This window comes from Oncorhynchus nerka, unplaced genomic scaffold, assembly GCF_034236695.1.
Source record: "Oncorhynchus nerka isolate Pitt River unplaced genomic scaffold, Oner_Uvic_2.0 unplaced_scaffold_701, whole genome shotgun sequence".
Lineage (NCBI taxonomy): Eukaryota > Metazoa > Chordata > Actinopteri > Salmoniformes > Salmonidae > Oncorhynchus > Oncorhynchus nerka.
The window spans coordinates 300,052-324,531 of record NW_027040473.1 but is presented as its reverse complement, the minus strand read 5'-3'; the positions used below and the strand labels follow the sequence as shown (position 1 = coordinate 324,531).

Sequence of the window (24,480 nt, the reverse complement as noted above, 5' to 3'; positions counted from 1 at the left end):
AAACCAGTTTCTACAACACAGTGTGGTGATTCATTCTATTAATGAAACCAGTTTCTACAACACAGTGTGGTGATTCATTCTACTAATGAAACCAGTTTCTACATCACAGTGTGGTGATTCATTCTACTAATGAAACCAGTTTCTACAACACAGTGTGGTGATTCTATTAATGAAACCAGTTTCTACAACACAGTGTGGTGATTCATTCTACTAATGAAACCAGTTTCTACAACACAGTGTGGTGATTCATTCTACTAATGAAACCAGTTTCTACAACACAGTGTGGTGATTCATTCTACTAATGAAACCAGTTTCTACAACACAGTGTGGTGATTCATTCTACTAATGAAACCAGTTTCTACAACACAGTGTGGTGATTCTACTAATGAAACCAGTTTCTACAACACAGTGTGGTGATTCATTCTACTAATGAAACCAGTTTCTACAACACAGTGTGGTGATTCATTCTACTAATGAAACCAGTTTCTACAACACAGTGTGGTGATTCATTCTATTAATGAAACCAGTTTCTACAACACAGTGTGGTGATTCATTCTATTAATGAAACCAGTTTCTACAACACAGTGTGGTGATTCATTCTATTAATGAAACCAGTTTCTACAACACAGTGTGGTGATTCATTCTACTAATGAAACCAGTTTCTACAACACAATGTGGTGATTCATTCTACTAATGAAACCAGTTTCTACAACACAGTGTGGTGATTCATTCTATTAATGAAACCAGTTTCTACAACACAGTGTGGTGATTCATTCTATTAATGAAACCAGTTTCTACAACACAGTGTGGTGATTCATTCTACTAATGAAACCAGTTTCTACAACACAGTGTGGTGATTCATTCTACTAATGAAACCAGTTTCTACAACACAGTGTGGTGATTCATTCTACTAATGAAACCAGTTTCTACAACACAGTGTGGTGATTCATTCTATTAATGAAACCAGTTTCTACAACACAGTGTGGTGATTCATTCTATTAATGAAACCAGTTTCTACAACACAGTGTGGTGATTCATTCTACTAATGAAACCAGTTTCTACAACACAATGTGGTGATTCATTCTACTAATGAAACCAGTTTCTACAACACAGTGTGGTGATTCATTCTATTAATGAAACCAGTTTCTACAACACAGTGTGGTGATTCATTCTACTAATGAAACCAGTTTCTACATCACAGTGTGGTGATTCATTCTACTAATGAAACCAGTTTCTACAACACAGTGTGGTGATTCTATTAATGAAACCAGTTTCTACAACACAGTGTGGTGATTCATTCTACTAATGAAACCAGTTTCTACAACACAGTGTGGTGATTCATTCTACTAATGAAACCAGTTTCTACAACACAGTGTGGTGATTCATTCTACTAATGAAACCAGTTTCTACAACACAGTGTGGTGATTCATTCTACTAATGAAACCAGTTTCTACAACACAGTGTGGTGATTCTACTAATGAAACCAGTTTCTACAACACAGTGTGGTGATTCATTCTACTAATGAAACCAGTTTCTACAACACAGTGTGGTGATTCATTCTACTAATGAAACCAGTTTCTACAACACAGTGTGGTGATTCATTCTACTAATGAAACCAGTTTCTACAACACAGTGTGGTGATTCATTCTACTAATGAAACCAGTTTCTACAACACAGTGTGGTGATTCATTCTACTAATGAAACCAGTTTCTACAACACAGTGTGGTGATTCATTCTATTAATGAAACCAGTTTCTACAACACAGTGTGGTGATTCATTCTATTAATGAAACCAGTTTCTACAACACAGTGTGGTGATTCATTCTATTAATGAAACCAGTTTCTACAACACAGTGTGGTGATTCATTCTATTAATGAAACCAGTTTCTACAACACAGTGTGGTGATTCATTCTATTAATGAAACCAGTTTCTACAACACAGTGTGGTGATTCATTCTATTAATGAAACCAGTTTCTACAACACAGTGTGGTGATTCATTCTACTAATGAAACCAGTTTCTACAACACAGTGTGGTGATTCATTCTATTAATGAAACCAGTTTCTACAATACAGTGTGGTGATTCATTCTATTAATGAAACCAGTTTCTACAACACAGTGTGGTGATTCATTCTATTAATGAAACCAGTTTCTACAACACAGTGTGGTGATTCATTCTATTAATGAAACCAGTTTCTACAACACAGTGTGGTGATTCATTCTACTAATGAAACCAGTTTCTACAACACAGTGTGGTGATTCATTCTACTAATGAAACCAGTTTCTACAACACAGTGTGGTGATTCTACTAATGAAACCAGTTTCTACATCACAGTGTGGTGATTCAATCTATTAATGAACCCAGTTTCTACATCACAGTGTGGTGATTCAATCTATTAATGAACCCAGTTTCTACAACACAGTGTGGTGATTCAATCTATTAATGAGTATTAACTAGGTGGTGTATAACCTTGAATATTTAGATATACTAATAACATTATATCTGAATATTTAGATATAATAATAACATTATATCTCAGGACCAGAGAGATATTCTAATATTTACATTCATGTGTTTACACACGAGAAAGATACTAGAGAGATATTCATACCAAACACCCTGGATAGAGAGGTTTACACACTAGAGAGATATTCATACCAAACACCCTGGATAGAGAGGTTAACACACTAGAGAGATATTCATACCAAACACCCTGGATAGAGAGGTTAACACACTAGAGAGATATTCATACCAAACACCCTGGATAGAGAGGTTTACACACTAGAGAGATATTCATACCAAACACCCTGGATAGAGAGGTTTACACACTAGAGAGATATTCATACCAAACACCCTGGATAGAGAGGTTAACACACTAGAGAGATATTCATACCAAACACCCTGGATAGAGAGGTTAACACACTAGAGAGATATTTTACATTGTTGCTCCAGTGTGTCTTACTGAACATGACACTGATTAGAGTGAAACATCATGTTGTGTTTGACACAGGGACCACCTGACAAAGGGACGCTGAGGCGTCACGACCCCAAAGATGAAACCCTGGATAGAGGGGCTCAGTGAATGTGGTGTGGAATGTGTACAGGTGGGTCAGTGTGTCCGAGGAGACTATGTAGAAGGACAGAGTGCCGGCTGGCCAGTCCAGATACACTCCTACTCTGTGGGAGTTGGAGAGGTGGATGTCTATGGTAGTGGAATTCTTATTGTGCCAGGCAGAGTAACTGTTGTCAGAGCAGCGCAGACTCCAGGACTTGTCATTGTATCCAAGCCAACAGTCATCACCCCCTTCTCTCCTGCTGATTCCTTTATATGTCACTCCTATATCAACCCTTCTCCCTTTCCACTCTTCCTCTCCCCTCCCACTCCACTCTACCTCCCAGTAACAGCGCCCAGTCAGACTCTCTCTACACAGCACCCCTCCACAGTGCTCAAATCTCTCTGGGTGATCAGGATACGGATGGTACTTCCCCATATGTGTCACCTTTTTGTTCCCCTTAGACAGAAAGCAGTATCTGAATACTGTGTTTGGATCCAATGTGAGATCACAGGCATCTGATGGATGAAACCAGACACAATATTAGAAATCATCATCATTCACATTAGAATGTTAACTCACTTTTCACTAATTCATTTAACGTAGATGTTTATAGGTATCAAAAGGAGAAGTTAAGGTAACTTGAGACTTGTTGAATGATCACACACACACACACACACACACACACACACACACACACACACACACACACACACACACACACACTGTCAAATCAACTCTTTGTAAACGTTGGTGTCCCTGATTTCTGCTTCTGTAGAACTACAGCTGATATTTAATGTGACCAAGTAAGTAATGATGGTGGTCTTTGACTTTGACTTAACTTGAATTAAGACTTATTCTTAGTCATATTCTTCACAGCAGTCAACACTCACATTTTCTAAGCCCAGGTTTCATTCTGTTCTCTCCACCATGTTCCACACTGTAGTGGTAAGAAGAAGAACAGACAGTCATTGAGGGATACACCTGAACTCACACACACACACACACACACACACACCTTTGTCCAAGTGGTGGTCAGAATGTTTGTCTTAACTAGCCTGAGAAGTCCACCATGAATACATGAACATTATATGAACATAAACCAAAGCCATAAACCCTACATACATGTTTCATATTAGGTGACAGAACAGAATGTCACCTTTTATTTCAGGGTATTCATACATATCATATCTGTTTAACCATTTAGAAATGAAAGCACTTTGTGTATATAGTTCTCCAATTTGAACAAGTCCTAATTATTTGGACACATTCACTTATAGTGTATTAAAGTAGTCATAAGTTTAGTGTTTGGTCCCATATTCCAAGCCTGCAGTGATTACATCAAGCTTGTGATTCTACTAACTTGTTGAATTCATTTGCAGTTTGTCTAGGTTGTGTTTTGGATGTTTTTCATAATAGAAATTGAATGGTGAATAATGTCCTGTCATTTTGGAGTCACTTCACTTGTATTGTCAGTAAGAATAGAGGATGTTTCTGAACACTTCTACATTTATGTGGATGCTACCATGATTATGAATAATCATGAATAAATTGTGAATGATGATGAATGAGAAAGTTACAGAGGCACAAAGATCAGACCCCCTCTGTTATTGGTAATGGTGAGAGGTTAGCATGTTTTGTTGTAGTCTCTGTTATTGGTAATGGTGAGAGGTTAGCATGTTTTGTTGTAGCCTCTGGTATTGGTAATGGTGAGAGGTTAGCATGTTTTGTTGTAGCCTCTGTTATTGGTAATGGTGAGAGGTTAGTATGTTTTGTTGTAGCCTCTGTTACTGGTAATGGTGAGAGGTTAGCATGTTTTGTTGTAGTCTCTGTTATTGGTAATGGTGAGAGGTTAGCATGTTTTGTTGTAGCCTCTGTTATTGGTAATGGTGAGAGGTTAGTATGTTTTGTTGTAGTCTCTGTTTTGGTGAGAGGTTACTATGTTTTGTTGTAGTCTCTGTTATTGGTAATGGTGAGAGGTTAGCATGTTTTGTTGTAGTCTCTGTTATTGGTAATGGTGAGAGGTTAGCATGTTTTGTTGTAGCCTCTGTTACTGGTAATGGTGAGAGGTTAGCATGTTTTGTTGTAGCCTCTGTTATTGGTAATGGTGAGAGGTTAGCATGTTTTGTTGTAGCCTCTGTTATTGGTAATGGTGAGAGGTTAGTATGTTTTGTTACAGCCTCTGTTATTGGTAATGGTGAGAGGTTAGCATGTTTTGTTGTAGCCTCTGTTATTGGTAATGGTGAGAGGTTAGCATGTTTTGTTGTAGCCTCTGTTATTGATAATGGTGAGAAGTTAGCATTTTTTTGTAGCCTCTGTTATTGGTAAATGTTAGAGGTTAGCATGTTTTGTTGTAGTCTCTGTTATTGGTAATGGTGAGAGGTTAGCATGTTTTGTTGTAGCCTCTGTTACTGGTAATGATGAGAGGTTAGCATGTTTTGTTGTAGCCTCTGTTATTGGTAATGGTGAGAGGTTAGCATGTTTTGTTGTAGCCTCTGTTATTGGTAATGGTGAGAGGTTAGCATGTTTTGTTGTAGCCTCTGTTATTGGTAATGGTGAGAGGTTAGCATGTTTTGTTGTAGCCTCTGTTATTGGTAATGGTGAGAGGTTAGCATGTTTTGTTGTAGCCTCTGTTATTGGTAATGGTGAGAGGTTAGCATGTTTTGTTGTAGCCTCTGTTATTGGTAATGGTGAGAGGTTAGCATATTTTGTTGTAGCCTCTGTTATTGGTAATGGTGAGAGGTTAGCATGTTTTGTTGTAGTCTCTGTTATTGGTAATGGTGAGAGGTTAGTATGTTTTGTTGTAGCCTCTGTTATTGGTAATGGTGAGAGGTTAGCATGTTTTGTTGTAGCCTCTGTTAATGATAATGGTGAGAGGTTAGTATGTTTTGTTATAGCCTCTGTTATTGGTAATGGTGAGAGGTTAGCATGTGTTATTGTAGCCTCTGTTATTGGTAATGGTGAGAGGTTAGCATGTTTTGTTATAGCCTCTGTTATTGGTAATGGTGAGAGGTTAGCATGTGTTATTGTAGCCTCTGTTATTGGTAATGGTGAGAGGTTAGCATGTTTTGTTATAGCCTCTGTTATTGGTAATGGTGAGAGGTTAGCATGTGTTATTGTAGCCTCTGTTATTGGTAATGGTGAGAGGTTAGCATGTTTTGTTATAGCCTCTGTTATTGGTAATGGTGAGAGGTTAGCATGTGTTATTGTAGCCTCTGTTATTGGTAATGGTGAGAGGTTAGCATGTTTTGTTGTAGCCTCTGTTATTGGTAATGGTGAGAGGTTAGCATGTGTTATTGTAGCCTCTGTTATTGGTAATGGTGAGAGGTTAGCATGTTTTGTTGTAGTCTCTGTTATTGGTAATGGTGAGAGGTTAGCATGTTTTGTTGTAGTCTCTGTTATTGGTAATGGTGAGAGGTTAGTATGTTTTGTTGTAGTCTCTGTTATTGGTAATGGTGAGAGGTTAGCATGTTTTGTTGTAGTCTCTGTTATTGGTAATGGTGAGAGGTTAGCATGTTTTGTTGTAGTCTCTGTTATTGGTAATGGTGAGAGGTTAGTATGTTTTGTTGTAGTCTCTGTTATTGGTAATGGTGAGAGGTTAGCATGTTTTGTTGTAGTCTCTGTTACTGGTAATGGTGAGAGGTTAGCATGTTTTGTTGTAGTCTCTGTTACTGGTAATGGTGAGAGGTTTCCATGTTTTGTTGTAGTCTCTGTAACTGCGTCATTCATATCTCAGGGCCAGAGACTATAAGGAGTACCAGTACTGAGTCAATGTGCAGGGTACCAGTAGTTGAGGTAATAATGAGACTATAAGGAGTACCAGTACTGAGTCAATGTGCAGGGTACCAGGTTGAGTTGAGACTATAAGTAATAATCAATGAGACTATAAGAGACTATAAGGAGTACCAGTACTGAGTCAATGTGCAGGGTACCAGGTAGTTGAGGTAATAATGAGACTATAAGGAGTACCAGTACTGAGTCAATGTGCAGGGTACCAGGTAGTTGAGGTAATAATGAGACTATAAGGAGTACCAGTACTGAGTCAATGTGCAGGGTACCAGGTAGTTGAGGTAATAATGAGACTATAAGGAGAACCAGTACTGAGTCAATGTGCAGGGTACCAGGTAGTTGAGAACCAGTACTGAGTCAATGTGCAGGGTACCAGGTAGTTGAGGTAATAATGAGACTATAAGGAGAACCAGTACTGAGTCAATGTGCAGGGTACCAGGTAGTTGAGAGGCTATAAGGAGAACCAGTACTGAGTCAATGTGCAGGGTACCAGGTAGTTGAGGTAATAATGAGACTATAAGGAGAACCAGTACTGAGTCAATGTGCAGGGTACCAGGTAGTTGAGGTAATAATGAGACTATAAGGAGACCAGTACTGAGTCAATGTGCAGGGAGCAGGTAGTTGAGGTCAAAGGAGTGTACTGAGTCAGTGCAGGGTACCAGGTAGTTGAGAATAATGGTAATAATGAGACTATAAGGAGAACCAGTACTGAGTCAATGTGCAGGGTACCAGGTAGTTGAGGTAATAATGAGACTATAAGGAGTACCAGTACTGAGTCAATGTGCAGGGTACCAGGTAGTTGAGGTAATAATGAGACTATAAGGAGTACCAGTACTGAGTCAATGTGCAGGGTACCAGGTAGTTGAGGTAATAATGAGACTATAAGGAGTACCAGTACTGAGTCAATGTGCAGGGTACCAGGTAGTTGAGGTAATAATGAGACTATAAGGAGAACCAGTACTGAGTCAATGTGCAGGGTACCAGGTAGTTGTAGTATGGAGGTAATCAAGACTATAGGTAGTTGAGGTAATAATGAGACTAGTACTGAGTCAATGTGCAGGGTACCAGGTAGTTGAGGTAATAATGAGACTATAAGGAGAGTCAATGTGCAGTACTGAGTCAAATGAGACTATAAGGAGCCAGTACTGAGTCAATGGTACCAGGTAGTTGAGGTAATAATGAGACTATAAGGAGAACCAGTACTGAGTCAATGTGCAGGGTACCAGGTAGTTGAGGTAATAATGAGACTATAAGGAGTACCAGTACTGAGTCAATGTGCAGGGTACCAGGTAGTTGAGGTAATAATGAGACTATAGTCAATGGAGAACCCAGTACTGAGTCAATGTGCAGGGTACCAGGTAGTTGAGGTAATAATGAGACTATAAGGAGAACCAGTACTGAGTCAATGTGCAGGGTACCAGGTAGTTGAGGTAATAATGAGACTATAAGGAGAACCAGTACTGAGTCAATGTGCAGGGTACCAGGTAGTTGAGGTAATAATGAGAGAACTATAGTCAATGTGAGGGTACCAGGTAGTTGAGGTAATAATGAGACTGAGTCAATGAGTCAATGCAGGGTACCAGGTAGTTGAGGTAATAATGAGACTATAAGGAGAACCAGTACTGAGTCAATGTGCAGGGTACCAGGTAGTTGAGGTAATAATGAGACTATAAGGAGAACCAGTACTGAGTCAATGTGCAGGGTACCAGGTAGTTGAGTCAATACTGAGTCAATGCAGGGTACCAGGTAGTTGAGGTAATAATGAGACTATAAGGAGAACCAGTACTGAGTCAATGTGCAGGGTACCAGGTAGTTGAGGTAATAATGAGACTATAAGGAGAACCAGTACTGAGTCAATGTGCAGGGTACCAGGTAGTTGAGGTAATAATGAGACTATAAGGAGAACCAGTACTGAGTCAATGTGCAGGGTACCAGGTAGTTGAGGTAATAATGAGACTATAAGGAGAACCAGTACTGAGTCAATGTGCAGGGTACCAGGTAGTTGAGGTAATAATGAGACTATATACCAGTACTGAGTCAATGGGGGTACCAGGTAGTTGAGGTAATAATGAGACTATAAGGAGTACCAGTACTGAGTCAATGTGCAGGGTACCAGGTAGTAGTACTGAGTCAATGTGCAGGGTACCAGGTAGTTGAGGTAATAATGAGACTATAAGGAGTACCAGTACTGAGTCAATGTGCAGGGTACCAGGTAGTTGAGGTAATAATGAGACTATAAGGAGTACCAGTACTGAGTCAATGTGCAGGGTACCAGGTAGTTGAGGTAATAATGAGACTATAAGGAGTACCAGTACTGAGTCAATGTGCAGGGTACCAGGTAGTTGAGGTAATAATGAGACTATAAGCCAGGTACTGAGTCAATGTACTGAGTCAATGTGCAGGGTACCAGGTAGTTGAGGTAATAATGAGACTATAAGGAGAACCAGTACTGAGTCAATGTGCAGGGTACCAGGTAGTTGAGGTAATAATGAGACTATAAGGAGAACCAGTACTGAGTCAATGTGCAGGGTACCAGGTAGTTGAGGTAATAATGAGACTATAAGGAGAACCAGTACTGAGTCAATGTGCAGGGTACCAGGTAGTTGAGGTGAGGTAATAATGAGACTAGTTGAAATAATGAGAGAAACCAGTACTGAGTCAATGTGCAGGGTACCAGGTAGTTGAGGTAATAATGAGACTATAAGGAGAACCAGTACTGAGTCAATGTGCAGGGTACCAGGTAGTTGAGGTAATAATGAGACTATAAGTCAATGAGGGTACCAGGTAGTTGAGGTAATAATGAGACTACCACTACTGAGTAATAATCATAGTAGCATCCACATGAATGTAGAAGTGTTCAGAAACATCTTCTATTCTTACTGACAATACAAGTGAAGTGACTCCAAAATGACAGGACATTATTCACCATTCAGTTTCTATTAGGAAAACATCTAAAACACAACCAAGACAAACTGCTAATTAATTCAACAAGTTAGTAGAATCACAAGCTTGATGTAATCACTGCATTCATGGAATATGGGACCAAACACTAAACTTATGACTACTTTAATACAATATAAGTGAATTTGTCCAAATAATTTAGACTTCTTCAAATGGGAGAACTAGATACATAAAGTGCTTTCATTTCTAAACTGTTAAAAAGATATGTATGAAAATACCCTCAAAAAAAAGGTGACATTCTGTACTGTCACCTAATATGAAACATTATATCTCAAATCCAAAATGCTGGAGCATAGCACCAAATTTAAAACTGTAAGCTTCACTGTCCAAACACATATTGTGAGGACTATGTGTGTCTGGTAAACACATGTGGATCTGGTGAACAGTTATCACTTGCTGACCAACTACAGGAATACTGACCTCAGAGTCTCCAGATTACAGTGGGGATTCTCCAGTCATTGTTACTCAGATCCAGCTCTCTCAGGTGTGAGGGGTTTGACTCCAGAGCTGAGACCAGAGAAGCACAGCCTTCCTCTGTGACTCCACAGTCTGACAGCCAGTGCTTTCATATCTGATAATACTGACCTCAGAGTCTCCAGATTACAGTGGGGATTCCCCAGTCCAGCAGAGAGCAGCTTCACTCCTGAATCCTTCAGGTCATTGTTATTCAGAATCACCTGACAAAGGGACGCTGAGACGCCACAACCCCAAAGATGAAACCCTGGATAGAGGGGTTCAGTGAATGTGGTGTGGAATGTGTACAGGTGGGTCAGTGTGTCCGAGGAGACTATGTAGAAGGACAGAGTGCCGGCTGGCCAGTCCAGATACACTCCTACTCTGTAGGGGCTGGAGGAGGGGATGTCTATGGTAGTGAAGTTATTATTGTGCCAGGCAATGTAACTGTTGTCAGAGCAGCGCAGACTCCAGGACTTGTCATTGTATCCAAGATAACAGTCATTAAACTCTCCTCTCCTGCTGATTCCTTTATATGCCACTCCTATATCAGCCTCTCCCCCACTCCACTCTACCTCCCAGTAACAGCGCCCAGTCAGACTCTCTCTACACAGCACCTCTCCACAGTGCTCAAATCTCTCTGGGTGATCAGGATACGGATGGTACTTCCCCATATGTGTCACCTTTTTGTTCCCCTCAGACAGAAAGCAGTATCTGAATACTGTGTTTGGGTCCAGTGTGAGATCACAGGCATCTGATGGATGAAACCAGACACAATATTAGAAATCCTCATCATTCACATTAGAATGTTAACTCACTTTTCACTAATTCATTTAATGTAGATGTTTCTAGGTATCAAAAGGAGAAGTCTAGGGCACTTGAGACTTGTTGAATGGTCATGTGTTGTACTGTATGGTAATATAAAACACACTTATTCCCATTAAAGACACACACACACACACACACACACACACACACACACACACACACACACACACACACACACACACACACACACACACATACACACACACACACACACACACACACACACACACACACACACACACACACACACACACACACACACACACACACACACATTGTCAAAGCAACTCTTTGTAAACGTTGGTGTCCCTGATTTCTGCTTCTGTAGAACTACAGCTGATATTTAATATGACCAAGTAAGTAATGATGGTGGTCTTTGACTTTGACTTAACTTGAATTAAGACTTATTCTTAGTCATATTCTTCACAGCAGTCAATACTCACATTTTCTAAGTCCAGGTTTCATTGTGTTCTCTCCACCATGTTCCACACTGTAGCGGTAAGCAGAAGAACAGACAGTCATTGAGTGAAGCACCTGAACTCACACACACACACACACACACACACACACACACACACACACACACACACACACACACACACACACACACACACACACACACACACACACACACACACACACCTTTGTCCAAGTGGTGGTCAGAATGTTTGTCTTAACTAGCCTGAGAAGTCCACCATGAATACATGAACATTATATGAACATAAACCAAAGCCATAAACCCTACATACATGTTTCATATTAGGTGACAGAACAGAATGTCACCTTTTATTTCAGGGTATTCATACATATCATATCTGTTTAACCATTTAGAAATGAAAGCACTTTGTGTATCTAGTTCTCCCATTTGAAGAAGTCTAAATTATTCTGACAAATTCACTTATATTGTATTAAAGTAGTCATAAGTTTAGTATTTTGTCCCATATTCCATGCCTGCAGTGATTACATCAAGCTTGTGATTCTACTAACTTGGTGAATTAATTAGCAGTTTGTCTTGGTTGTGTTTTAGATGTTTTTCCTAATAGAAACTGAATGGTGAATAATGTCCTGTCATTTTGGAGTCACTTCACTTGTATTGTCAGTAAGAATAGAAGATGTTTCTGAACACTTCTACATTCATGTGGATGCTACCATGATTATGAATAATCATGAATAAATTGTGAATGATGATGAATGAGAAAGTTACGGAGGCACAAAGATCAAACCCCCTCTGTTGGTAATGGTGAGAGGTTAGCATGTTTTGTTGTAGCCTCTGTTACTGGTAATGGTGAGAGGTTAGCATGTTTTGTTGTAGCCTCTGTTATTGGTAATGGTGAGAGGTTAGCATGTTTTGTTGTAGTCTCTGTCACTGCGTCATTCATATCTCAGGGACAGAGACTATAAGGAGAACCAGTACTGAGTCAATGTGCAGGGTACCAGGTAGTTGAGGTAATAATGAGACTATAAGGAGAACCAGTACTGAGTCAATGTGCAGGGTACCAGGTAGTTGAGGTAATAATGAGACTATAAGGAGTACCAGTCCTGAGTAATTGTGCAGGGTACCAGGTAGTTGAGGTAATAATGAGACTATAAGGAGAACCAGTCCTGAGTCAATGTGCAGGGTACCAGGTAGTTGAGGTAATAATGAGGTTATAATTGAGGTAATATGTACATGTAGGTAGAGGTAAAAGTGACTAGACAATCAGGATAGAGATTACTTCTCCTCATCCAGGGAGTGCACACACACACACACACACACACACACACACACACACACACACACAGGAGGGTACGTTGTGTTTGTTTAATATTTAGGACTATGAAAATGGAAAAAATAATAAGCCTATGGTTTATGAAAACAACAAATAATTGAAATGGGAAATTCATGTCAGTGTTAGTCACTATAGTCTAGTACTATTTGGAATATACATTCTTAATCAATACTGTCAGCTCACCTCTTAGTTTTGGTGTCATGTTCCCCAGAGAGACCAATTTTAGAGGCAATGCCCTCCTCTCTCTCCCCAGAGAGAATCATTTTAGAGGCAGGGCCCCCCTTCTCTCTCCCCAGAGAGACTCATTTTAGAGGCAGGGCCCCCCTCCTCTCTCTCCCCAGAAAGACTCATTTTAGAGGCAGTGCCCTCCTCTCTCTCCCCAGAGAGAATCATTTAGAGGCAGGGCCCCCCTTCTCTCTCTCCCCAGAGAGACTCATTTTAGAGGCAGGGCCCCCCTCCTCTCTCTCACCAGAGAGACTCATTTTAGAAGCAGGGCCCCCCTCCTCTCTCTCACCAGAGAGACTCATTTTAGAAGCAGGGCCCCCCTCCTCTCTCTCCCCAGAGAGACTCATTTTAGAGAACTGACCCCTAAACAGAGATCCAGCATGTTGTGTTTGTTTAATATTGTTTTAGGACTATGAAAATGGACAAAATGATTAGCCTATTGATTATGAAAACAACAACAATAAATGGGAAAATGGGAGGAGAAATGACTAGAGACAGTGTTGTTTAACTCACTGACCAGGACCCATGAGTTCTTCTTACCTTTGTTCAGTAGAAAAGTCTCCCTCTCTAAACTGTATAGGTAGACCCATAGACCGGTCACTCTTCATGGACACACAGCTGGGAACAGGGGAGGCTGGTCTCTCCTGCTTGATTGGACTTCAACAGAGACAAACATTACATCTCTCATCTACTCTGAGCTCAGAGGGGGAAACATAAGAAGAGTTTCATTCCCAAACGCTGTGTCCACTTTCAGAAATGTTGGTAAATTATATTTGATTGTTTGTAGAAATTATTAAATGACTTCAAGTCTTTATAAAGGCTTCTAAAGTGGGTAAATTTCACTTAAAAAAGACAGACTTGATTTGATGAAAAATGGATCAACAACAAAACAAAACAAATCTAGAACAGTTACAGTATATAGAATGTAGTATATAGTTACAGTATATAGAATGTAGTATATAGTATATAGTTACAGTATATAGAATGTAGTATTTAGTATATAGTTACAGTATATAGAATGTAGTATATAGTATATAGTTACAGTATATAGAATGTAGTATTTAGTATATAGTTACAGTATATAGAATGTAGTATATAGTATATAGTTACAGTATATAGAATGTAGTATATAGTATATAGTTACAGTATATAGAATGTAGTATATAGTATATAGTTACAGTATATAGAATGTAGTATATAGTATATAGTTACAGTATATAGAATGTAGTATATAGTATATAGTTACAGTATATAGAATGTAGTATATAGTATATAGTTACAGTATATAGAATGTAGTATATAGTATATAGTTACAGTATATAGAATGTAGTATATAGTATATAGTTACAGTATATAGAATGTAGTATATAGTATATAGTTACAGTATATAGAATGTAGTATATAGTTATAGTTACAGTATATAGAATGTAGTATATAGTATATAGCTACAGTATATAGAATGTAGTATATAGTATATAGTTACAGTATATAGAATGTAGTATATAGTATATAGTTACAGTATATAGTATGTAGTATATAGTATATAGTTACAGTATATAGAATGTAGTATATAGTATATAGTTACAGTATATAGAATGTAGTATATAGTATATAGTTACAGTATATAGAATGTAGTATATAGTATATAGTTACAGTATATAGAATGTAGTATATAGTATATAGTTACAGTATATAGAATGTAGTATATAGTATATAGTTACAGTATATAGAATGTAGTATATAGTATATAGTTACAGTATATAGAATGTAGTATATAGTATATAGTTACAGTATATAAAATGTAGTATATAGTATATAGTTACAGTATATAGAATGTAGTATATAGTATATAGTTACAGTATATAGAATGTAGTATATAGTATATAGTTACAGTATATAGAATGTAGTATATAGTATATAGTTACAGTATATAGAATGTAGTATATAGTATATAGTTACAGTATATAGAATGCAGTATATAGTATATAGTTACAGTATATAGAATGTAGTATATAGTATATAGTTACAGTATATAGAATGCAGTATATAGTATATAGTTACAGTATATAGAATGTAGTATATAGTATATAGTTACAGTATATAGAATGCAGTATATAGTATATAGTTACAGTATATAGAATGTAGTATATAGTATATAGTTACAGTATATAGAATGCAGTATATAGTATATAGTATATAGTATATAGAATGTAGTACAGTATATAGAATGTAGTATATAGTATATAGTTACAGTATATAGAATGCAGTATATAGTATATAGTTACAGTATATAGAATGTAGTATATAGTATATAGTTACAGTATATAGAATGTAGTATATAGTATATAGTTACAGTATATAGAATGTAGTATATAGTATATAGTTACAGTATATAGAATGCAGTATATAGTATATAGTTACAGTATATAGAATGTAGTATATAGTATATAGTTGCAGTATATAGAATGTAGTATATAGTATATAGTTACAGTATATAGAATGCAGTATATAGTATATAGTTACAGTATATAGAATGTAGTATATAGTATATAGTTACAGTATATAGAATGTAGTATATAGTATATAGTTGCAGTATATAGAATGTAGTATATAGTATATAGTTACAGTATATAGAATGCAGTATATAGTATATAGCAGAATGCATATATAGTATATAGTTACAGTATATAGAATGTAGTATATAGTATATAGTTACAGTATATAGAATGCAGTATATAGTATATAGTTACAGTATATAGAATGCAGTATATAATATATAGTTACAGTATATAGAATGTAGTATATAGTATACAGTTACAGTATATAGAATGTAGTATATAGTATATAGTTACAGTATATAGTATATAGTTACAGTATATAGAATGCAGTATATAGTATATAGTTACAGTATATAGAATGTAGTATATAGTATATAGTTACAGTATATAGAATGTACACATATGCAATATTTTCTGATTTAAACACGTTTTAGAATATACATTCTGAAACAATATTGTCATCTCACCTCTTAGTTTTGGTTTTGGTGTCAGGTTCCCCAGAGAGACTCATTTTAGAGGCAGGGTCCCCCTCCGCTCTCTCCCCAGAGAGACTCATTTTAGAGCACTGACCCCTAAACAGAGATCCAACATGTTGGTTGTGGTTAACACAGTGACAACTAAACAGAGATCCAACATGTTGGTTGTGGTTATTAACACAGTGACAACTAAACAGAGATCCAGCATGTTGGTTGTGGTTAACACAGTGACAACTAAACAGAGATCCAACATGTTGGTTGTGGTTAACACAGTGACAACTAAACAGAGATCCAACATGTTGGTTGTGGTTAACACAGTGACAACTAAACAGAGATCCAACATGTTGGTTGTGGTTAACTCAGTGACAACTAAACAGAGATCCAACATGTTGGTTGTGGTTAACTCAGTGACAACTAAACAGAGATCCAGCATGTTGGTTGTGGTTAACACAGTGACAACTAAACAGAGATCCAGCATGTTGGTTGTGGTTAACACAGTGACAACTAAACAGAGATCCAACATGTTGGTTGTGGTTAACACAGTGACAACTAAACAGAGATCCAACATGTTGGTTGTGGTTAACACAGTAACAACTAAACAGAGATCCAACATGTTGGTTGTGGTTAACACAGAGATCCAACATGACAACTAAACAGAGATCCAGTGATGTCCAACATGGTTGTGGTTAACAGTGACAGTGACAAGTGACAACTAAACAGAGATCCAGTTGGTTGTGGTTAACATGTTCCAACATGTTGGTTGTGGTTAACACAGTGACAACTAAACAGAGATCCAACATGTTGGTTGTGGTTAACACAGTGACAAATAATCATTGAAGGTCAATTGTTCTCTTTTATTCATTATCTTTTAGAAATAAAACATTGACGAACAGTCAGGTGATTTAGTTCAATTACTTTTTCTAGCCCAATGACGACTCAAAACCCGCCCACAAGGCCTGAAAACTAGCTAATAGCCCCTGATAGGCCTACATCTTATTTTGGGGCGGCAGGTAGCCTAGTGGTGTAGGAGCAAACCATTAAGGAGAGCAAAATCATTACATATAAATAGGTCTAGTTGCCAGGCTGAAGTAGCAAGGACCTGCACAGAGAAGATGACACCCAGACCATATGACACCCAGACTATACTCTGTTTAAAAGAGTACATCAGGCCATATGACACCCAGACTATACTCTATGTTTGAAAGAGTACATCAGGCCATACGACACCCAGACTATACTCTGTTTAAAAGAGTACATCAGACCATATGACACCCAGACTATATTCTATGTTTGAAAGAGTACATCAGACCATATGACACCCAGACTATACTCTATGTTTGAAAGACTATACTCTATGTTTGAAAGAGTACATCAGACCATATGACACCCAGACTATACTCTATGTTTGAAAGAGTACATAAGACCATATGACACCCAGACTATACTCTATGTTTGAAAGAGTACATAAGACCATATGACACCCAGGCTATACTCTATGTTTGAAAGAGTACATAAGACCATATGACACCCAGACTATACTCTATGTTTGAAAGAGAACATCAGACCATACGTATATTTATGACAGCTGGACGATACTACGGTCAGCAGGATACAGGAAGAAAGATGGAAACAAGATAACTGATGACTAACAGGTGAAACATAAGCATTATTTTTAGAACATGGAAGGAGTTCTACCATCATTATAACCAAAAGCAGATATGAGCGTTAGTGGGCGTGAACCATCTCTGAGATGAGAAGAAAATAATGGACAGGTCAAGGGAAGCTGTTTTCATATAGAGGGAGGGGACTCTTTATAGAGGGAGGGGACTCTATATAGAGGGAGGGGACTCCATATAGAGGGAGGGGACTCCATATAGAGGGAGGGGACTCTATATAGAGGGAGGGGACTCTATATAGAGGGAGGGGACTCCATATAGAGGGAGGGGACTCCATATAGAGGGAGGGGACTCCTTATAGAGGGAGGGGACTCTATATAGAGGGAGGGGACTCTATATAGAGGGAGGGGACTCCATATAGAGGGAGGGGACTCTATATAGAGGGAGGGGACTCTATATATTTGTGATAAGGTCCTTCCATGGAGGGGCTCAGCCCTGTTATGTTAGTGATAAGGTCCTTCCATGGAGGGGCTCAGCCCTGTTATGTTAGTGATAAGGTCTTTCCATGGAGGCCCTGTTATGTTTGTGATAAGGTCCTTCCATGGAGGGGCTCAGCCCTGTTATGTTAGTGATAAGATCCTTCCATGGAGGGGCTCATCCCTGTTATGTTTGTGATAAGGTCCTTCCATGGAGGCCCTGTTATGTTAGTGATAAGGTCCTTCCATGGAGGGGCTCAGCCCTGTTATGTTAGTGATAAGGTCCTTCCATGGAGGGGCTCAGCCCTGTTATGTTAGTGATAGGGTCCTTCCATGGAGGCCCTGTTATGTTAGTGATAAGGTCCTTCCATGGAGGCCCTGTTATGTTAGTGATAGGGTCCTTCCATTGAGGCCCTGTTATGTTAGTGATAAGGTCCTTCCATGGAGGGGCTCAGCCCTGTTATGTTAGTGATAAGGTCCTTCCATGGAGGGGCTCAGCCCTGTTATGTTTGTGATAAGGTCCTTCCATGGAGGGGCTCAGCCCTGTTATGTTAGTGATAAGGTCCTTCCATGGAGGGGCTCAGCCCTGTTATGTTAGTGATAAGGTCCTTCCATGGAGGGGCTCAGCCCTGTTATGTTAGTGATAAGGTCCTTCCATGGAGGGGCTCAGCCCTGTTATGTTTGTGATAAGGTCCTTCCATGGAGGGGCTCAGCCCTGTTATGTTAGTGATAAGGTCCTTCCATGGAGGGGCTCAGCCCTGTTATGTTAGTGATAAGGTCCTTCCATGGAGGGGCTGTTATGTGTGTGATAAGGTCCTTCCATGGAGGGGCTCAGCCCTGTTATGTTAGTGATAAGGTCCTTCCATGGAGGGGCTCAGCCCTGTTATGTTAGTGATAAGGTCCTTCCATGGAGGGGCTCAGCCCTGTTATGTTTGTGATAAGGTCCTTCCATGGAGGGGCTCAGCCCTGTTATGTTAGTGATAAGGTCCTTCCATGGAGGGGCTCAGCCCTGTTATGTTAGTGATAAGGTCCTTCCATGGAGGGGCTCAGCCCTGTTATGTTAGTGATAAGGTCCTTCCATGGAGGGGCTGTTATGTTAGTGATAAGGTCCTTCCATGGAGGCCCTGTTATGTTAGTGATAAGGTCCTTCCATGGAGGGGCTCAGCCCTGTTATGTTAGTGATAAGGTCCTTCCATGGAGGGGCTGTTATGTTAGTGATAAGGTCCTTCCATGGAGGCCCTGTTATGTTAGTGATAAGGTCCTTCCATGGAGGGGCTCAGCCCTGTTATGTTAGTGATAAGGTCCTTCCATGGAGGGACTCAGCCCTGTTATGTTTGTGATAAGGTCCTTCCATGGAGGGGCTCAGCCCTGTTATGTTAGTGATAAGGTCCTTCCATGGAGGCCCTGTTATGTTAGTGATAAGGTCCTTCCATGGAGGGACTCAGCCCTGTTATGTTAGTGATAAGGTCCTTCCATGGAGGGGCTCAGCCCTGTTATGTTAGTGATAAGGTCCTTCCATGGAGGGGCTCAGCCCTGTTATGTTAGTGATAAGGTCCTTCCATGGAGGGACTCAGCCCTGTTATGTTAGTGATAAGGTCCTTCCATGGAGGGGCTCAGCCCTGTTATGTTAGTGATAAGGTCCTTCCATGGAGGGGCTCAGCCCTGTTATGTTAGTGATAAGGTCCTTCCATGGAGGGGCTGTTATGTTAGTGATAAGGTCCTTCCATGGAGGCCCTGTTATGTTAGTGATAAGGTCCTTCCATGGAGGGGCTCAGCCCTGTTATGTTAGTGATAAGGTCCTTCCATGGAGGGGCTGTTATGTTAGTGATAAGGTCCTTCCATGGAGGCCCTGTTATGTTAGTGATAAGGTCCTTCCATGGAGGGGCTCAGCCCTGTTATGTTAGTGATAAGGTCCTTCCATGGAGGGACTCAGCCCTGTTATGTTTGTGATAAGGTCCTTCCATGGAGGGGCTCAGCCCTGTTATGTTAGTGATAAGGTCCTTCCATGGAGGCCCTGTTATGTTAGTGATAAGGTCCTTCCATGGAGGGACTCAGCCCTGTTATGTTAGTGATAAGGTCCTTCCATGGAGGGGCTCAGCCCTGTTATGTTAGTGATAAGGTCCTTCCATGGAGGGGCTCAGCCCTGTTATGTTAGTGATAAGGTCCTTCCATGGAGGGGCTCAGCCCTGTTATGTTAGTGATAAGGTCCTTCCATGGAGGGGCTCAGCCCTGTTATGTTAGTGATAAGGTCCTTCCATGGAGGGGCTCAGCCCTGTTATGTTAGTGATAAGGTCCTTCCATGGAGGGGCTCAGCCCTGTTATGTTAGTGATAAGGTCCTTCCATGGAGGGCCTGTTATGTTAGTGATAAGGTCCTTCCATGGAGGGCCTGTTATGTTAGTGATAAGGTCCTTCCATGGAGGGCCTGTTATGTTAGTGATAAGGTCCTTCCATGGAGGGGCTCAGCCCTGTTATGTTAGTGATAAGGTCCTTCCATGGAGGGCCAGCCCTGTTATGTTAGTGATAAGGTCCTTCCATGGAGGGCCTGTTATGTTAGTGATAAGGTCCTTCCATGGAGGGCCTGTTATGTTAGTGATAAGGTCCTTCCATGGAGGGGCTCAGCCCTGTTATGTTAGTGATAAGGTCCTTCCATGGAGGGCCTGTTATGTTAGTGATAAGGTCCTTCCATGGAGGGCCTGTTATGTTAGTGATAAGGTCCTTCCATGGAAAGGCTCAGTTTTGCTACTTTGTATTAAAGTGTATATTGAATTCACAAGTTCCTGTAAGAGTGTTATATTTCCATGGATTCTCCCCTGTTAGATGTTAGACCTTCCATGGAGTCCACATACTTTTTTGGTCATGTAGTGTATGGAGCCTAATCAAAATCAAATCAAATCTTATTGGTCACAATGTTAGTGATAAGGTCCTTCATAGACTAAGATACAGTAGAATAGTATAGAATACAGTATATACATGTTATGAGATGAGTAATGCATGGAGACTAAGATACAGTAGAATAGTATAGAATAGGAGTATGTTATGAGATGAGTAATGCCTTCCTAAGATACAGTAGAATATTATAGAATACAGTATATACATATGAGATGATAATGCATTCCAGACTAAGATACAGTTAGTGATAATAGAATACAGTATATACATATGCTGTTAATGCATAGACTAAGATACAGTAGAATAGTATTGAATACAGTATATACATATGCTTGATGAGTAATGCATAGACTAAAATACAGTAGAATAGTATAGAATAGATTATATACATATGAGATGAGTAATGTCATAGACTAAGATACAGTAGAATAGTATAGCCTAATCTAAATAAATCATATGAGATGAGTAATGTCATAGACTAAGATACAGTATAATAGTATAGAATACAGTATATACATATGAGATGAGTAATGCATAGACTAAGATACAGTAGAATAGTATAGAATACAGTATATACATATGAGATACAGTATATACATAGACTGAGTAATGCATAGATACAGTAGAATAGTATAGAATACAGTATATACATATGAGATGAGTAATGCATAGACTAAGATACAGTAGAATAGTATAGAATACAGTATATACATATGAGATGAGTAATGCATAGACTAAGATACAGTAGAATAGTATAGAATACAGTATATACATATTAGATGAGTAATGCCTAGACTAAGGTACAGTAGAACAGTATAGAATGCAGTATATACATATGAGATGAGTAATGCATAGACTAAGATACAGTAGAATTGTATAGAATACAGTATATACATATGAGATGAGTAATGCCAGATATTTATAGCCGAGGCCAGATTCTTTTCACAACATTTCCAACTGAGACCATCAGGTTGGTCGGCATGATTAGTGATCATACTGTATCTCAAACCTACTGTGACTGTTGAATGTCTGACGACGACCTAACTTTATAATAGTTCGTAGCCGACCTACCAGAATCTGCCGTCTTTCCTTCAAATCAACACATTTATCTGTCTTCTAATACAGTGGTGTAAAGTACTTCAGTAAAATACTTTAAAGTACTACTTCAGTAGTTTTTTGGGGGAATCTGTCCTTTACTATTTATATTTTTAACAACTTTTACTTTTACTTCACTACAGTCATAAAGAAAATTATGTACTTTTTACTCCGTACATTTTCCCTGACACCCAAAAGTACTCGTTACATTTTGAATGCTTAGCAGGACAGAAAATTGTCAAGAGAACATCCCTGGTCATCCCTACTGCATCTTATCTGGCAGACTCACTAAACACAAATGCTTTGTTTTTAAATGATGTCTGAGTGTTGGAATGTGACCCTGGCTATCCATGAATTAAAATAACAAGAACATTGTGCTGTCTGGTTTGCTTAATAAAAGGAATTTTAAATTATTACTACTTTAGTTTTACTTTTGATGCTTAAGTATATTTTAACAATTACATTTACTTTTGATACTTAATTATATTTCAAACCAAATACTTCTAGACTTTTCCTGAAGTAGTATTTTACTGTGTGACTTTCACTTTTAATTGAGTAATTTTCTATGAAGGAATCTTTACTTTTACTCCAGTTTGAGAACTGAGTTCTGTTTCCACCACTGTTCTAACGTTCCATATGAGTCACAGTTTCAACAGACATTCTGGAACTGAGTTCTGTTTCCACCACTGTTCTAACGTTCCATATGAGACACAGTTTCAACAGACATTCTGGAACTGAGTTCTGTTTCCACCACTGTTCTAACGTTCCATATGAGACACAGTTTCAACAGACATTCTGGAACTGAGTTCTGTTTCCACCACTGTTCTAACGTTCCATATGAGTCACAGTTTCAACAGACATTCTGGAACTGAGTTCTGTTTCCACCACTGTTCTCACCACTGTTCTCACGTTCCATATGAGACACAGTTTCAACAGACATTCTGGAACTGCGTCGGCTACAAAATTACTTTCAATTTCATATGAGGAAATAAAGTAACGGTCACTGGGTGAATTAGTTGTGCATTGCCCGGCTCCCCGGGGGAGCAGAGTTTGAGCATTTTACACCATTCCATTGGTCCATAAAATATATGTCCACCCACCTGTAGCACCGGGCCATGCAAAACGATAGCAGGGCACTCCCACTGTAGCAGGGCACTGAGACACAGAGTTAGAATCCCAGACGCGTTTCTTCAAGACATCTCTCTTACATTATTGTTGATAAACATATAATTTACTCGAAACCAAGTTTAGCTGTGTTTTTTTTCTCCAAGATGTGAGTTACTGTAGGACTTTAATAATTGTAAACAGGCCTACAAACCAAACAGGTTTTAATTTGAGAAGGTTCAATTGTTTGCCTCAAATATTAAACTGTCTTAAAATATATGATGATTAGTTGAATCAGGTGTGTAAGTGCTGGTAAGAACAAAAGGATGGAGAAACCCTGAGATAAACATAAAACCATATCATTGAAAAGCTCCTCCACCATCTTTACCAGACGTGTTACTGATAACATGTAGGACTACTGATTAGTTTACACTTTGAAAACTGCTGTCTGTCAGCAACTCAGCTCAAGTAGCAGTTCTACTAACTAGTAATATCTCATTCCAGGTATTCATGCACGTACTCTGTCCATTAGAATAGATTATTGTTCAGAAATACTTACTTTATTTTTCAATAATCTCCATATATAGTCTTTTCTGCTCTGTCGTCTCAAAATGGATCCTGAACAAAAGAACAACTTTACTTTCTGTTTCAGCTCAGCCGCCTCCCCACCCTGATAATAAAGTGTTATATTGGTATCTTCCACTAGATGGCAGTAAACACCTGCTGTAACTAGACTTTACAACTATGTGTTCTGTTTCATACAGGCAGTGTCCCAGAGGAGGAGCGTTGCTCTAGGATCAGTTCCCCCTCTCCATGTAATCTGATTCATTATGATCTAGGATCAGGTCCACCTCTCCATCTAATCTGATTCATTATGATCTCAGGTCCCCCTCTCCATGGATTCATTATGATATAGGATCCCCCCTCTCCATGTAATCTGATTCATTATGATCTAGGATCAGCTCCCCCTCTCCATGTAAATCTGATTCCATTATGATCTGATTCAGGATCAGCTCCCCCCTGTCCCTGAGATCGTCCTGTTCAACCACATTTATTAGTTTATTTGTCAGATGAAACCTGAGGGGACTGTAGTGGGTCATAATGCATCAACATGGTTCTGAGGTCCTCAACAATGTTATTCTGTACCGTAGCTGGGATGCAGTGTTCTTTCCTGGTTTACTAAATAAC

General features: G+C 39.0%; 1 protein-coding gene across 3 annotated transcripts; it reads right to left on the bottom strand.

Moving 5' to 3' along the window:
- Window positions 1-1,624: 1,624 nt before the first annotated feature.
- Window positions 1,625-23,876, bottom strand: LOC135571196 (E3 ubiquitin/ISG15 ligase TRIM25-like). 3 transcript variants are annotated; one of them, XM_065016990.1, is made up of 7 exons: window positions 23,852-23,876; window positions 16,103-16,207; window positions 13,618-13,734; window positions 11,527-11,573; window positions 10,388-11,009; window positions 3,946-3,992; window positions 1,625-3,570 (listed from the first exon to the last, which is right to left on the bottom strand). In XM_065016990.1, exons 2-7 carry the CDS (start codon window positions 16,189-16,191, stop codon window positions 2,990-2,992), a joined length of 1,503 nt encoding a protein of 500 aa, XP_064873062.1. In that variant the 5' UTR covers window positions 16,192-16,207; window positions 23,852-23,876; the 3' UTR covers window positions 1,625-2,989. The 3 variants fall into 3 exon arrangements, with proteins under 3 accessions (XP_064873062.1, XP_064873061.1, XP_064873063.1); XM_065016989.1 differs by lacking the exon at window positions 23,852-23,876 and adding an exon at window positions 23,289-23,814; XM_065016991.1 differs by lacking the exons at window positions 13,618-13,734; window positions 16,103-16,207; window positions 23,852-23,876 and adding an exon at window positions 13,036-13,194.
- Between the last annotated feature and the right edge of the window lie 604 nt (window positions 23,877-24,480).